The sequence below is a fragment of the Gobio gobio genome (genome assembly GCF_949357685.1).
Source record: "Gobio gobio genome assembly, chromosome: 1".
In the NCBI taxonomy this organism is placed as follows: Eukaryota; Metazoa; Chordata; class Actinopteri; order Cypriniformes; family Gobionidae; genus Gobio; species Gobio gobio.
The window spans coordinates 76,155,645-76,171,918 of NC_137097.1; the positions used below are offsets into that span (position 1 = coordinate 76,155,645).

Here is a 16,274-nt window from a genome sequence, read left to right on the forward strand (position 1 = left end):
AGGATGCAGAGTGGATATTTTACCTTTAAGTGGTTGCCCATGCTCACTTCAACAAAAAGTGTAATTTTAGTATATCCACGAACTGCAACTTGCTAATCCAGCGATAGACAGAAATCGGAATATCGCGCACTCTGCGCTCATGCTTCAGTCGTGCCGTCATCGGTGTGATCTATCATAACCCTAGATTTTGCGGTAATAAAGGAGTCTACATTGATCCATACTAAAATAATGATTTCGGAATAATACAAGATAAATCAAGATTAACATTTATTTTGGCCAGACAGGAAAAGTAAATAAGTAAGCAAGAATCCATGGTACACAACTGATCAGCGTAAAAACATAAACACAATCGCAAAGCAATATGAAAATAATTTCAAAGAGTCATCATGTCTGGCACACTACATGCAATGTGTGTGAGTGTCCCAAAGACCCTCACACAGCACCACATGGGGGTTCTGGCTACAGAATGTTCCCCCTGACAGCTCTGTTACCCTCCCTTAAATACTCCAACTAGAACAAAAGGGCTGTAAATATTTGCAACACACACACCTGGTTTTGGGGGAGAGGATCAGATATCTTTGAAGAGACCACTCAAAAGAAGAACAGAATTCACATTAGTTTTCAATCTTTCTAATACTACAAGTGACTGCAGCGAAACTGAGACCATTTTACCATTCGCACCGAGACCTTTAAAATGACACCAAACATGAAAAGGATAAAACAATAGATTTACAAGATACATCATCATTGGTATATCTGCATTTGTTGACTTGAAAACAGGGCAAGGAGAGGGCAAAATGGGGAGGGGGTGAAATGTTTGATCAGGGTGGTGTCACAGTTTCTGAGATCTTCTCTCAAGATTAGTGACTTTTATTGTTCAATTGTTGGGGTGTGGATCTCAGCTTTTGTCTTAGCAGCAAAACCGATCCTTACACAACCAAAACAATGTTCTGCTGCAAAGTGAGTGCAGTTTTGTTTTTTAACCACTAGTTACCCTTTAACCTGAAGAAACCCTGATGTTCCTGTCTGACCTGTTTTAACACACCCAAAGGTGAACAAAATCTCCACCCTCTTACAACACTTACCAGGAAGAGACGGACTTATTATTGCTCCTTTCTGTCACTGACTCTCTTCTCTCTTGACAAAACAACAAAAAAGAATCAGCAATCAATGAAGAATGAAGAGAAGCACTTTCAAGAAGGATTTTTCAGAAGTTTGTTTCTGACCAGACAGCAGATCTTTGTGATTCTCGTGGTTATTCATTTTTGAAACATTGATTCAGTTCAGTTCACAATTGAAGTTGAAGTAAAGCTCAGATTGCTGGAGGTCAAACAGAGAAAATGGCTTCACTGTCTGAAGATGATTTCTCTTGTCCTGTGTGTCATGAAATCTTCAAGGATCCTGTTCTTCTGTCCTGTAGTCACAGTTTCTGTAAAGAGTGTCTTCAACAGTTCTGGAGAACCAAGGAAGCTCAGGAGTGTCCTGTCTGCAGGAGAAGATCCTCAAGAGGTGATCCTCCATGTAATCGTGTGTTAAAAAACTTGTGTGAGTCGTTCCTGAAGGAGAGAAATGAGAGGCGTTCATCAGGATCTGAGGAGCTCTGCAGTTTACACAGTGAGAAACTCAAACTCTTCTGTCTGGAAGACAAACAGCCGGTGTGTGTGGTGTGTATTAACTCACAGAAACACGACAATCACAAATTCAGACCCATCGATGAAGTGGTTTCATCATATAAGGTAAGACAGATTTAAAGATAAACACTAGTTTAAACTTACAGTATGTATTACATATAAGATCGTATCACATAAATTTCTAGTATCTTGAAGATTTTCTCTTTAAATCCCAGGAGGAGCTCAAAACAGCAGTGAAGTCCTTACAAGAGAAACTCAAACACAAAAAAAATATTAAAGGAGAGTTTAAGAAAACAGTTCAACACATCAAGGTGAGGATTGAGTCAACTGTCATGATTACAAGTTTGATTAGAACTGATTTGTCATAATTACATGTTCCTTTATTGACTCAAACACACACACACACACACACACACACCGTTTGTGTATAATGATGATCTCTGTCAGCTGGTTATTCAGCAGTGGGCGGGACTAATGCACCTGAGCTAATCCCATTGGCTCGTGCTCACCTTTCACAGTTTCATTTTAGCTCATTAGTTTGGGCGAATGCAGATCATGTGATTAATATTCATGAGTGCAACAACCTGTTAGCACAACATTATGCTTCTACCTGAGGATTTGATTGATAATGTGTATTTTCACACTACACACACAGAACATCTACTACTACAGTTATAGTACGTCAGAAAGTTAAAGTTGTAGTTCACTAACACACATTCCCCACTCACTCTTCATGCTGCTCCAGAATCAGTTCTTTGAGATGATTGAAGTGAATGTGATGTGATTTCAGTCTCAAGCTGAGCACACAGAGCGTCAGATTAAACAGCAGTTTGAGAAGCTTAATCAGTTTCTCAGAGATGAAGAAGAAGCTACAATCACTGCACTGAGGGAGGAAGAGGAGCAGAAGAAGCAGATGATGAAGGAGAAGCTGGAGGAGATGAACAGACACATATCAGCTCTTTCACACACAATCAAAGACATGGAGGAGATGATGAAAGCCAAAGACGCCTGCTTTCTGAAGGTATGATTTCACATCATTTATTGATTGATTGATTGATTGATTGATTGATTGATTGATTGATTGATTGATTGATTGATTGATTGATTGATTGATTGATTGATTGATTGATTGATTGATTGAGCTCTTGATGATCAATGGTGTGTTTGTTCTGCAGGAGTTTCCAGTCTCAATGGAAAGGTGAGTGATCTGCTGGTGTCTCTGGTCTCTCTGGTTCTGGTCCAAAGCCACTGCAGTTCTGACTCCTGAATGTTCTTCCAGAGTCCAGATCTCACAGCCGGATCCACAGATGGCTTCTGGAGCTTTGATTCATGTGCCACGGTACTTGGGCAACCTGCCGTTCAGAGTCTGGAAGAAGATGCAGGACATCGTCCAAAACAGTGAGTCTGGAGAAGATCTGAGTTCTCACACACACACTGGAAATCACGCATGGGTTTCTCATCACACAAAAGCATGTGATTCTTGTGAATCTTCAGACTGAAACACTGAAGCTCAAATATAATATTGTGAACTCAATGAACTTCATATGTGTTTTTAAGATCCTCAAAGAGTTTCCATTATGATGGTTTTACTAGAGGAACTATTGACAGTCTCTCGAGTTCATGGAGAAAGTTATTAATTTCATAATCTCCTTTCATAATCTCAGATTCACAACATAAAATTATTTCTTATTTTGTAACTTGAGAAAAAAAGTGAAGAATATTTTGTATTCCATAAATTGCTACTTTTCTAATGTTTCTTAAGACAAAACTGAAGAATTCGAAATCTTATAAAGAATGTCCTTAAAATCATATTGTTATATTATAAAATATATTGATCAGATTTACCTTGAGCACATCATTAAATCTGTAAAAAAAGTCCACCCTTCACAAATGGGTTGTAAACAAGATATCAGTGAGGCTGCAGAGATGCGATTGTATAGAGTTATTAACATTTAAATTAGGGATGCACCGGTTGACCGGCCAAAAACCGGAACCGGCCGGTTTTTGCTTCTAGCGCGCGATCGGCAACCGGCCGGTTTTCTTTGTATTTTTCTGCCGATTTATCCGGAAGTGCGCCCGCGTGCACATACGCCTATATTGCAATCATTCGCGAACATGTCACTTGTGTGTTACAAACGGAACCTGGAGAACTGAGGAAGAGCCGCTTTCCTGCGCGAGCCTACCTCTCCGCGCCCTGCACAAGCGCAGATAGTGAGCGTTTGTTCAGCTCAGCTTCATCTGCTCACACAACGCGTCTGCTAATGTCCGATTCGCGAACCAATGACTCATTTGAACCGAATCATTTTAACGACTGGTTAGAACAACTGATCCGTCCAACACTTGTCTTGAACTAACGAACCAGTTTATTAATTTACTCAGAACTCCTCTGAAATGAGAACACAAGTGTGCTTACCCAATTCAGCAAGAGTGAAAAGTAAGAATTAGTTTAATCATCCACAGTCATTCGGCTTATTTATGTTGACAATGTGTAGTGAAATATAATTTAGTGTAGACTGGAGTTAGGTGAGACCAGAACAAAGTTGTTAGCTATAGCTGATCATTTTACTAAATTGTATATGGTAGAAAATTAGGCTATTTATTAATTTTTTATGCTACTTTTTAATATTGATATGATTATACCAAAACAATTATCATTAAATAGTGTAAAAAATGAGGATCAAAAGAAACAAACATCAAGGTAGAGATCATACATAATATCAGATCATACATAATATCAGATGTCAAAATAAGATAAGCAAAAATTACAAAAGTTTCTTTGCATTTATTTTACATGTATTGTCAGTGTTGCGCTCACAGATCACGTAGGTAGAGTTCACTGTGTGTGTGGATGGCAATGTCTGTCAGCCACCACCGAAGACCATTTTTGACCCAGGAAAAACCCTGCTATAGGATGATCATTTTTATTTGGTAACACTTTAGAATAATGGTCATTAGTTAATATTGGTTAACTAAATTAGTTAACATTAACTAATAATGAACTGCACTTATAAAGCGTTTATTAATTTTGTTAATGTTAATTTCAACATTTACTAATGCATTATTAAAATCTCGTTAACATTAGTTAATGCACTGTGAACTAACATGAACAAACCATGAACAGCTGTATTTATATTAACTAACGTTAACAAAGATGAACAAATACAGTAACAAATGTACTGCTCATGGTTAGTTCATGTTAGTTAATACATTAACTAATGTTAACTAATGACCATTATTCTAAAGTGTTACCTTTTATTTTACCTTAATTATATTGACTTAATTTGATTTAAAAAGCACCTGCTGTAGCATCTTAGTTTTTTTCGTTGCACTAAACATTATTTGATTTAACATTTTGGAACAATTATATACTTTGGTTTTATTTAATTTCACTGGTAAAGACTTTTTTTCTTTACACTGAATTTAAAAACAAATGCTGATTTAAGTAACATCTTTGTTTGGATTGCAGAATATGCAGTTGTTGCCTTTAATTTCACCTTTCAGCCTTTAATTTCCAATTAAATTTCTTGTTAATTTCAGATTGTAGACTTGTTTTCATTAGCCAAAAGCCAATTTAGCCTGTTAAATACCAAATAAACATCTTGTTCATGTATACTTTCATTCTTTTATTGTGTAAAAAAAAATAAAAAAAAATCGGAAATCGGTATCGGAATCGGCCAGTTTTCTTGAAAAAAATCGGTATCGGAATCGGCCATGTAAAATCATGATCGGTGCATCACTAATTTAAATGAGCCAGAAGTGCCATTAACAGTTTTGTGGATTGTGCGCGCGTAACTGATTGTAAATATTTCGCATCATTAGTGATTATTGCTAAGAGACAGGAAAGAGCGCTACCGCGCACTCCGCGTGAATGTTTACAGTAATAATTTGGTTTGCACATTATGTTGTTGCGTAAATACCTTGTATTAATGCCATATAATCTCACTGTGTTCTTTATCAGTAAAGTATTTGATGCTGCGCTTGTATTGTATAGACTTTAAAGTGTCTCAGGGAACATGTACCAGCATGTTATTCATTCAAGTTTGACGCATGCGCAACCAAATAAATAATCTTGAAGTACAGACTGGTGTGAGACATAATGTTCTGACCGGACATCCTGTAGCCGTTCAATTACTCCCAACCAGGAATATAAAAGAGTGAAGAGCAGTTTTTACAAAATCCCTTATATTATTTTACTTACATATCCCTTCTATTTCCATATATTTATGGTCTATATATTGAAAAATATATGGGAAAATATATTATGTTAATGTGTTACAGTATATAGAATAATACAGTGTGTGTGTGTGTATATAAATATATATATATAGGGGAGAGCGGGGCACAACCTAGCGCTTTTTGACTTTCTCAGTTTGTGTATTTGTTGTTTCTCACATTAATTGCACATGTCTAGTACAATTCAGTGGCCCATTTTACCTGAAACAGTGGCCCATTTTACCTGAAACAGTGGCCCATTTTACCTGAAACAGCGGCCCATTTTACCTGAAAAAGCGGCCCATTGGTTACCTGAAACAGCGGCCCATTTTACCTGAAACAGTGGCCCATTTTACCTGAAACAGCGGCCCATTTTACCTGAAACAGCAGCCCATTGGTTACCTGAAACAGTGGCCCATTTTACCTGAAACAGCGGCCCATTTTACCTGAAAAAGCGGCCCATTGGTTACCTGAAACAGCGGCCCATTTTACCTGAAACAGTGGCCCATTTTACCTGAAACAGCGGCCCATTTTACCTGAAACAGCAGCCCATTTTACCTGAAACAGCGGCCCATTTTACCTGAAACAGCGGCCCATTTTACCTGAAACAGCGGCCCATTGGTTACCTGAAACAGCGGCACATTTTACCTGAAACAGTGGCCCATTTTACCTGAAACAGTGGCCCATTGGTTACCTGAAACAGTGGCCCATTGGTTACCTGAAACAGTGGCCCATTGGTTACCTGAAACAGCGGCCCATTTTACCTGAAACAGCGGCCCATTTTACCTGAAACAGTGGCCCATTTTACCTGAAACAGTGGCCCATTTTACCTGAAACAGTGGCCCATTTTACCTGAAACAGCGGCCCATTTTACCTGAAACAGTGGCCCATTGGTTACCTGAAACAGCGGTCCATTTTTCCTGAAACAGCGGCCCATTTTACCTGAAACAGCGGCCCATTTTACCTTAAACAGTGGCCCATTTTACCTTAAACAGTGGCCCATTTTCACCTGAAACAGTGGCCCATTTTACCTTAAACAGTGTAAGAGTCGGTTTTGGTGCTAAGACAAAAGCTGAGATACATACCTCAGCAATTGAACAATAAAAGTCACTAATCTTGAGGAAAAGATCTCACAGAAACTGTGACAACACCCTGACAAACATTCCTCCCCCCTCCCCATTTTGCCCTCTCCTTGTCCTGGTTTCAAGTCACCAAATGCAGATATATCAGTGATGATGTTATTTGTAAATTTATTGTTTTATCCTTTTCATGTTTGATGTCTTTTTAAAGGTCTCAGTGCGAATGGTAAAATGGTCTCAGTTTCACTGCAGTCACTGGTAGTATAAGAAAGATTGGAAAAATAATGAGAATTCAGTTCTGCTTTGAGTAGTCTCTTCAAAGATATCTGATCCACTCCCCCAAAACCAGGTGGGGGTGTTGCAAATATTTACAGCCCTTTTGTTCTGGTTGGAGTATTTAAGGCTGGATGTTCTAACTCTCTGGGGGAATATTCTGCAATCAGACCCCCCGTGCAAACTGCATGTAGATGTGCCAGACATGATGACTCTTTTAAATTATTTTCATATTGCTTTGCAATTGTGTTTTATGTTTTTACGCTGATCAGTTGTGTACCATGGATTCTTGTTTACGTATTTACTTTTCCTGTCTGGCCAAAATAAATGTTAACCTTGATTTCTCTTGTATGGTTCCGAAATCGTTATTCTAGTATGGATCGATGTAGAGTCCTTTATTACCACAAAATCTAGGGTTATGATAGATCAAACCGATGACGCCACGACTGAAGCATGGAGCGCAGCGTGCGCGATATTCCGATTTCTGACTATCGCTGGGTTAGCAAGTTGTAGTCCGTGAATATTGCTAAAATTACACTTTTTGTTGAGTGAGCATGTGCAACCACTTAAAGGTAAAATATTCACTCTACACCCTCTGACTAATCACAGAAGTAACCGTGTTGTGCCCGTGAGCGCGCGAAATCCGGACGCGTCATGTCTCTGTGCGATTTAGGGTCTCTCGATGAACGAATATAAAAACTAGGAAGATATAAAGAAAATCAACGATCTAAATTAAATCGCAACTAATTGTAAAATCAGCTGATAAACTCTAAATGTAGCACACTTTATGGAGTCACTTAGAATTGGAGTCAGATAAAATTATTAATGGAGTCAGATTTAAAATGAGATATCAATAAATTAAAAGAACTTCACCGAAAGGCTGAAAAGGCTTACACGCAGAATTCCTTTTGACCACGTCATTAGTTTTCGGTTTTTGGGCTAATGGATGGAGATTTACAGTTGGTGACCCCGACGTGATCTCCCGGTGGCGAGTGTCTTTTCAGCTAAATATTGGGATGCCACAAGCGAGAGGTTTGATCTTCTTCTCTTTCTTCAGCTGTTATGGTAAGTCCATTCTTATTTGCCTTTTAGAAATGTTGGGAGTGTATAATACTGAATACTGTATAAATCTGATGGGGCGTGAAAAGAAGACAACCATATTGCTTATCAGGGACATGAAAGCAACAGCGTAGAGTAGAAATGATATCCCTTGCTTTAAAAGTCTCCATGTCTGCATACGCAGCAAGAGAGGAAATTTTATTTCTGTACTCAAGAGAGCTCTGTAAATTAAAACCTTGAATTCTGAGGAAAATGTCCAGTTACATTTGTTAATTTGCTTTGCTGCAACAACGCGACAAAGAAAAAGAACAAATGGTCACGTTAACTTGTGAATTAAATCTTGTGAGTAGATGAGCTAAAATATCATTGAAAAGATCTCACTGGAATCCTTTGTGTGTAAAATGTGAAGGTGGACAAAACTGGTTCAGGTCTGATGTCACAATTATAAATGTCTTATAAAATATAGCGTTTTACTATGGTCTTACTTCAGACTTTGCAATCACTGCACTTGTGTGTTTATTAATGTCTCAGTAGAGACTGAGAAAATTAACAGACCAAAGATAATCTTTGGCTTTCTACATCAGACCTGTGTTTGTCAAACCTTCCTTTTCATATGCAAATAGATTCCCCAAAGAATGCAATTGATAACTTCTCAGCCTAAAACAAGAAAATTGTGCCCAATTCCATATTGTGTAGTCACAAAAATCTTTGAATTGAGCAATAATTTGATCTGTGCTCTCAGTGTTTGCAGTTTATTGGACGTTCACAGCAACTAAGTTTATAACTGGCGTCCAGTTTGGTCTTATTGCTGTGCACCCAATGATCAGGCCAGCACAGCAGCAGCTGCAGGGCCAATCTAAAGATCAGTGAGATGATAACAGATTATTCTGGACAAATGACTCCTCTTGAGACCAGCAAATAAAACGATTATTTAATTCATACTATTTTAATATAATATGATTTATATTATGATTATAATGTAAATTATATTATAAATGCCAGAAATGGTTTTAATCTCAGGATAATTCAGCATTATTTAGGAGAGGAAAGAAGGTTGGGAAAGTATGAAAAGGATTAGAATGTAGAAAGATGGGATGTGCAAGTAGGGAGGCAAGAGCATTATTAGTGTTGAAATGATGGGAAGGGGAATATAAATGGTTAAGGAAAGAATTGTGAAGGAAGAAACTGAAGAGGGAAAAAACCTAAAGAGAAAGAACTTCTGTACCTTCTATTTGTGCAATAATTTAAATGAGAAAAATTACAATGCCCAGTTAAATGAGTAACCTGATTGTTGTAACTTGAATAGGTTGAATTCAGGCAAGGCCTAACAATTTACATTTCATTGATCTCAACCCAATGAGAAAGGGGAGGTACAAGTTTTCCATTGCAAAGAAACTCGCAAGTGTAAGCAAATTCCTCTCTGGGAGCAGCAGATTACATGGGACCGGATTGGGGAAGTCATTTTACTGGGAATGTAATGAAAGTTGTGTGTTATGTTAACTTGAGGCATTCACTCTACAGGGGACACACAGAGATCCAAAGGGTCAAGAGTTCAAATGACACCATAAACACCTGGCGACCTGATGCTCTAAACAACAGATCTGACTTGAATAAACAGCATCATCTAAAGAGATTGCCCCAGGGGACCTGGGTGTGATAAAAATCACAATACAGCAGATTGTGTAAACACAACTGCAACAGCAACTTAAGGTGCAACTGGTCTGACTGCATTTACACATAGTCAGATCTGACCATTATAAATCAGTTTATCTAACCTTTTCTTCACAGAAACATGATCATGATAATGATACATGTCTTTGTAAACTACAACAAATTTTCTCCTAATGGCATAAAACCGTAACAGGTTAAAGCCATCTACAACAACTATCTGGCTAAGACCAGTAAAGAAAAAATAAGATAGCCTCATCTATCTTATTTAAATTTGTGTAAAGGTTCAAGATTAAACTGTATTTCGCTCTGTGCTTGTTTTCCTTTCAGGTGAATGGCTGCCACCCTTCAGATCCAGATTCCACTGGGTCTGAAGTCAGGACACACACACACAACTTAACATCTCGGAGATGGGTGTGAAAAGACTTCATGAAGCCATTCACACTTCACAGCACACATAGTTACATGGCTTCCCAGTATAAAAACTGGAATAAAATTATACAACACAGATTATGGTAGGATAGACACCACCCATCTCCTATACACATCCATACACAACACACATCCTTAATTCTATCACCGCACAACACATTTTTCCTGGCATAGATCATGGGACTATCCAGGCCAAAATCATACACATAATGCAAATTTATCATACACTATTAATCTTCATACATACAGGACAAATTGAATTATTTTCATAATTACCTTTTATTTGGTTTGAATAATTTTACGGCTTACAGCCATGTCAACTTCCTGTATGTAAACACAGCAAGATGCATAAAACATGTGCATGGCTTTGTCACACATTAATTAATGGACAATTAATTGATCAGTAAACTGATGGACAAAATGTTTAATATGTCCAGTCCTTAGCATTGTTGAAAACTGGAAGGGCCCCTAGTTTCCAACATATGGCTAATGACAATAAAATATATCTAAAGACTTAGATCTGGGATGCAGGCATTTCCATAAATTAAGTAAACAATTCTCAGTCAGACCTGCATCATTGAGTGTGACAGCGCCTGTACATCAAATGCGCAGAAGATGAGTGCCAAAGTTTAACTAAAGATTTTAAATCTCTTTTTCTGTAAATCTCATTCTCTAAGTAATTTGATTGAAACATAAGAATTCAATAATGATTTGCATTCAAAACAACTGATACAAACAATTTTATAATGGCAATTATCCAATTGTGTATTTCCATGTTTAATTATGTGATATATTTTAATTATGCATACTGCTGGTAAATATACTGTTCTATTGACGGTTTTGATACCCTTCCTTCAATTCATCCAGACCGTGTTTAAATTCCACTTCAATATCACTAGTGGTATTGAAGAATCTGGCGATCAAATGAGACTTGCTCACTAAATATATGACACTGAGAAATGAGACCGTTTTTACCACTCGCACTTCTGACAGGAGTTTATCATGTGTTGTTATTTTGATGTTCTTGTGATTATCCAACAACTCTCTTTTTCCATCTCACAATAACCACAAAGTCATCGGTGTTCAATTATTGCATGGTTATTCAGAATTTGTTCAGGTGTCTAGCACACGATGAAGCATCATCAGTGAAATGATTCTGCCCGGCAAACCAAACCTTCTGCTTGAAGGTGACTGAGGATTTCTCTAAGGGGCAGCTATTGATAAGAATCCTGGGGAGGACACAGATGTTTCCTCAAAGTGTAAAGACACTTTCCACTGACACTTTCTGCTCATGCTGACTAACGCAACTGACTTGGGACAACAAGTCAGTCTACAGACTGAAAACCCTCACAATCATCGGCAGGTGGAAACAGACCTGACCAACGGGATAACAGATATCCTGCCTAATTGCTTCAGCATCCAATCAGCACAGTACGCCTACACCTAAAGGGACTGTGCTGCTGAGGTGTATTTCAGCAGTGTTTTCATCTTCATGTTCAGCCTGTCTTAATGTGTTATTTCAGGTGACTACTTGACTCCGGCACCCATTGATTTGTGCTGTTAACTCCAGGATCAGCACCATGAACACTTCGGAAATTACATCCAAAATATGGAAACAAGGAATGTCCAAGTATGTCCCCTTGGGAACTAATCTGAATTTGTCCCAATTGGCCAGGGGCCGTCTGTAAGAGTCGGTTTTGGTGCTAAGACAAAAGCTGAGATACATACCTCAGCAATTGAACAATAAAAGTCACTAATCTTGAGGAAAAGATCTCACAGAAACTGTGACAACACCCTGACAAACATTCCTCCCCCCTCCCCATTTTGCCCTCTCCTAGTCCTGGTTTCAAGTCACCAAATGCAGATATATCAGTGATGATGTATTTTGTAAATGTATTGTTTTATCCTTTTCATGTTTGATGTCTTTTTAAAGGTCTCAGTGCGAATGGTAAAATGGTCTCAGTTTCACTGCAGTCACTGGTAGTATAAGAAAGATTGGAAAACTAATGAGAATTAGTTCTCCTTTGTAAGAGTGGACTCCTGTAGATGGTTCAATCTACAGGGTTGCCATTAGACTAAAAAACGTTATCAGAAAGATGGAAGAAAACTGTACATTTCTCGTCTATTTCCACCCACTGCAACTCATACCAACGACGGAGATAAGCGCAGTTACAATAGCAAAATATGTGGGAGAGCGTTGCTATAATGTGACTATATTGTATTGCAATAGGGAGCACTTCAAAGTCAATACTAAATCAAAACTAGTTAGCACAGTATTTGTAATAAAAAGGATTTAATGACAAAATCTGGTCATGGTTACACTTAAAATAGTTTCAAAATGGATGAATGAGATGATAAACTTATACCATTAATCGTACACAGCATGAATATAATGTTACCTGAGAGAGAGAAAGAGAGAGAGAGAGAGAGAGAGAGAGAGAGAGAGAAAGAGAGCGAGAGAAGAGAAGCCCAGATGACTTCAAGAGCCAGAGGAAAAGAGAAGAGAAAGAGCAATAGTTCCATCTGCTTTTATCTATTCCTTGACCATGTGACTGAAACCAAATGTATTCTTTTCAAACTGACCAATCAAACCAAACTCAAACCTGACACTCAAACCAAACTTCCCCCGCAAGGTGTGACCCACATGTGGCCTACAGGCCTCTCTATTGTCTTCCAGGTCGCCCTTCTGATAAGCAAATGGTGGGGGTGACAACAGTAAAGCAAATCTCTTTGTTGGATTTCAAATATCAAATATCTTTGATTATTTTCAATTCCTTCACCTTTGAGTAGTCTCTTCAAAGATATCTGATCCACTCCCCCAAAACCAGGTGGGGGTGTTGCAAATATTTACAGCCCTTTTGTTCTGGTTGGAGTATTTAAGGCTGGATGTTCTAACTCTCTGGGGGAATATTCTGCAATCAGACCCCCCGTGCAAACTGCATGTATTGTGCCAGACATGATGACTCTCTTTTAAATTATTTTCATATTGCTTTGCAATTGTGTTTTATGTTTTTACGCTGATCAGTTGTGTACCATGGATTCTTGTTTACGTATTTACTTTTCCTGTCTGGCCAAAATAAATGTTAACCTTGATTTCTCTTGTATGGTTCCGAAATCGTTATTCTAGTATGGATCGATGTAGAGTCCTTTATTACCGCAAAATCTAGGGTTATGATAGATCAAACTGATAACGCCACGACTGAAGCATGGAGCGCAGCGTGCGCGATATTCCGATTTCTGACTATCGCTGGGTTAGCAAGTTGTAGTCCGTGAATATTGCTAAAATTACACTTTTTGTTGAGTGAGCATGTGCAACCACTTAAAGGTAAAATATTCACTCTACACCCTCTGACTAATCACAGAAGTAACCGTTTTGTGCCCGTGAGCGCGCGAAATCCGGACGCGTCATGTCTCTGTGCGATTTAGGGTCTCTCGATGAATGAATATAAAAACTAGGAAGATATAAAGAAAATCAACAATCTAAATTAAATCGCAACTAATTGTAAAATCAGCTGATAAACTCTAAATGTAGCACACTTTATAGAGTCACATATAATTGGAGTCAGATAAAATTATTAATGGAGTCAGATTTAAAATGAGATATCAATAAATTAAAAGAACTTCACCGAAAGGCTGAAAAGGCTTACACGCAGAATTCCTTTTGACCATGTCATTAGTTTTCGGTTTTTGGGCTAATGGATGGAGATTTACAACAGTGGCCCATTTTACCTGAAACAGCGGCCCATTTTACCTGAAACTGCTCATGCAAAAAAAAGTTGGCACAGCTGATATTTTAAGAACTGTAGGGCTTAAATAATTATTATTTTACATAATTTCAACACAACATTATCAAAAACAGTGATTAATAATCATAAAAACACATGGAAAAGGCATATATGGTATTGTATTATTGTCCCAAGCGATTTACCAAAAAGTGGCCCAATTTAGCTGATATCACCCTATTGATCATACATATATGGAAACATATTTTCTTTCCATAAGGGATATGATGAGAAAATGCTTCTTAAGATGTTGTTATTGGTATATTTGAGAACTTAAGAATTGTTCAATAATGAATGAATCCTGAATCCATTTTGAAAGGGTTTCTAGAAGAAGTGCTTCATGAATCTTCATATTTCCATGTTTCAGAAACACAATGATGAGGGTCTGTTCAGATAATGATGTGTTTACCAGAAGAACCTGCTTCAGTTACACTGAGATTTATTACATCTGAAAATATTAACATGATTGATTATTCATAACTGACACAAACACAACAGACAGAAACAAAGTATTACACACACACACACACACACACACACAGACACACACACACACACACACACAGACACACACACAGACACACACACAGACACACACACACACACACACACACACACACACACACACATCAGTTTCTCTTGATGAGACACAAATGTTTGAATCACACATTTAATGTTTGTCTCTGATGCCATTAAACACTGATGATAAAAATGAGTGTGTAACTAAAACACTGACAGTGATCAGAGGAAAATGTCTGATGTGTTTGATCAGGACGAGTGTCATAATTCATAATCATCTGTGATTGGTTCACTCTTGATCATTATATGAAGATCAGAATAAAAGCAGCTGTTGATTGTGTCTCATCAGCTCCTGTGATTCTGGATCCAAACACGGCTCATCCACATCTCGTCCTGTCTGATGATCTGACCAGTGTGAGAGACATCAGGAATGAACAACTGCTTCCTGATAATCCAGAGAGATTTGACCTTCATGAGTGTGTTCTGGGCTCAGAGGGTTTTAACTCAGGAACACACCGCTGGGATGTAGAGGTTAACGAGAGTTCAGTCTGGAGTCTTGGAGTAACTACAGCATCAAACCAGAGGAAGGGATGTGTTTTCTTTAACACTGATGTCTGGTGTGTGCAGTACGGACTGGGTTGGGGTGGTTTTCGTGTTAAACAGAAGCTTGATCGTGTGAGAGTTGATCTGGACTATGACGGAGGAACGGTGTCATTCTCTGATCCTGTAACTAACACACATCTACACACATTCACAACCACCTTCACTCACACACTCTTTCCATTCTTCTGGTGTGGTTGTTTCTCCTCTCTGAGGATCTTACCGGTCAATAGTCAGTAAACGTTACACCTGTAGATCTGGATCGAGCTGATTTCATCTTTTACAGTGATCTATGTTTGTGTGTGTAAATTTTCTCAGAAATGTTCTTAAATGGACAGTTCACCCACAAATGATAATTCTGTCATCATTCACTCGCCCTCATGTCGTTCTAATCCTGTATGAGTTTCTTTCTTCTGATGAACACAGAAGCAGATATTTTGAAGAATGTGTGTAATCAAACAGTTTCTGATCCCCATGACTAACATAGTATGAATAAATTACCATAATAAAGAACAAAAAGGTGTCCAAACTTGTGCCTGTATATTTCCTCCATGAATATTGGCTTGCTGTCAGTGATAGACAGTGTCAGTGATGTTGAGCTGGTGCGTCTCCTCTCTCTGGGAAAAGGCTGGATGTGTTCACTGTAAAAAAAAAAAGAAAAATGGTAAAAAGAAGGTAAATGACTGGCGGCTGCCAAACAAAAACCATAAAATTTAAGTAAAATATCTTAATTCAAATAAAGTGCAAAAACAATAATTTTACAGAAATTTACATTAAAAGTTTTAGTGAAAAGCAATAATTTTACAGATGTTTTTCCTTGTTTGAATTAAGATATTTTACTTTAATTTTACGGTTTTTGTTTGGCAGCCTTTGCTGCCAGTCATTTACCATTTTTTATTCAGTGTTAAACTGTTATTTTACAGATTTTTCCTAGATTATGATCAAACACCTTCAATAAAGTGACAGTACTAAACATTCTGCAGAAAAACTGTTATTTTACAGATTATTACAATTAAAAA

The 16,274-nt window shown here is 37.9% G+C and overlaps 1 protein-coding gene across 1 annotated transcript; it reads left to right on the top strand.

Moving 5' to 3' along the window:
• Positions 1-1,090: 1,090 nt before the first annotated feature.
• On the top strand, positions 1,091-15,899 carry LOC307124997 (nuclear factor 7, ovary-like). The gene is made up of 6 exons (XM_079814556.1): positions 1,091-1,736; positions 1,847-1,942; positions 2,422-2,652; positions 2,807-2,829; positions 2,911-3,029; positions 15,005-15,899. Exons 1-6 carry the CDS (start codon positions 1,341-1,343, stop codon positions 15,493-15,495), a joined length of 1,356 nt encoding a protein of 451 aa, XP_079670682.1. The 5' UTR covers positions 1,091-1,340; the 3' UTR covers positions 15,496-15,899.
• Positions 15,900-16,274: the final 375 nt, after the last annotated feature.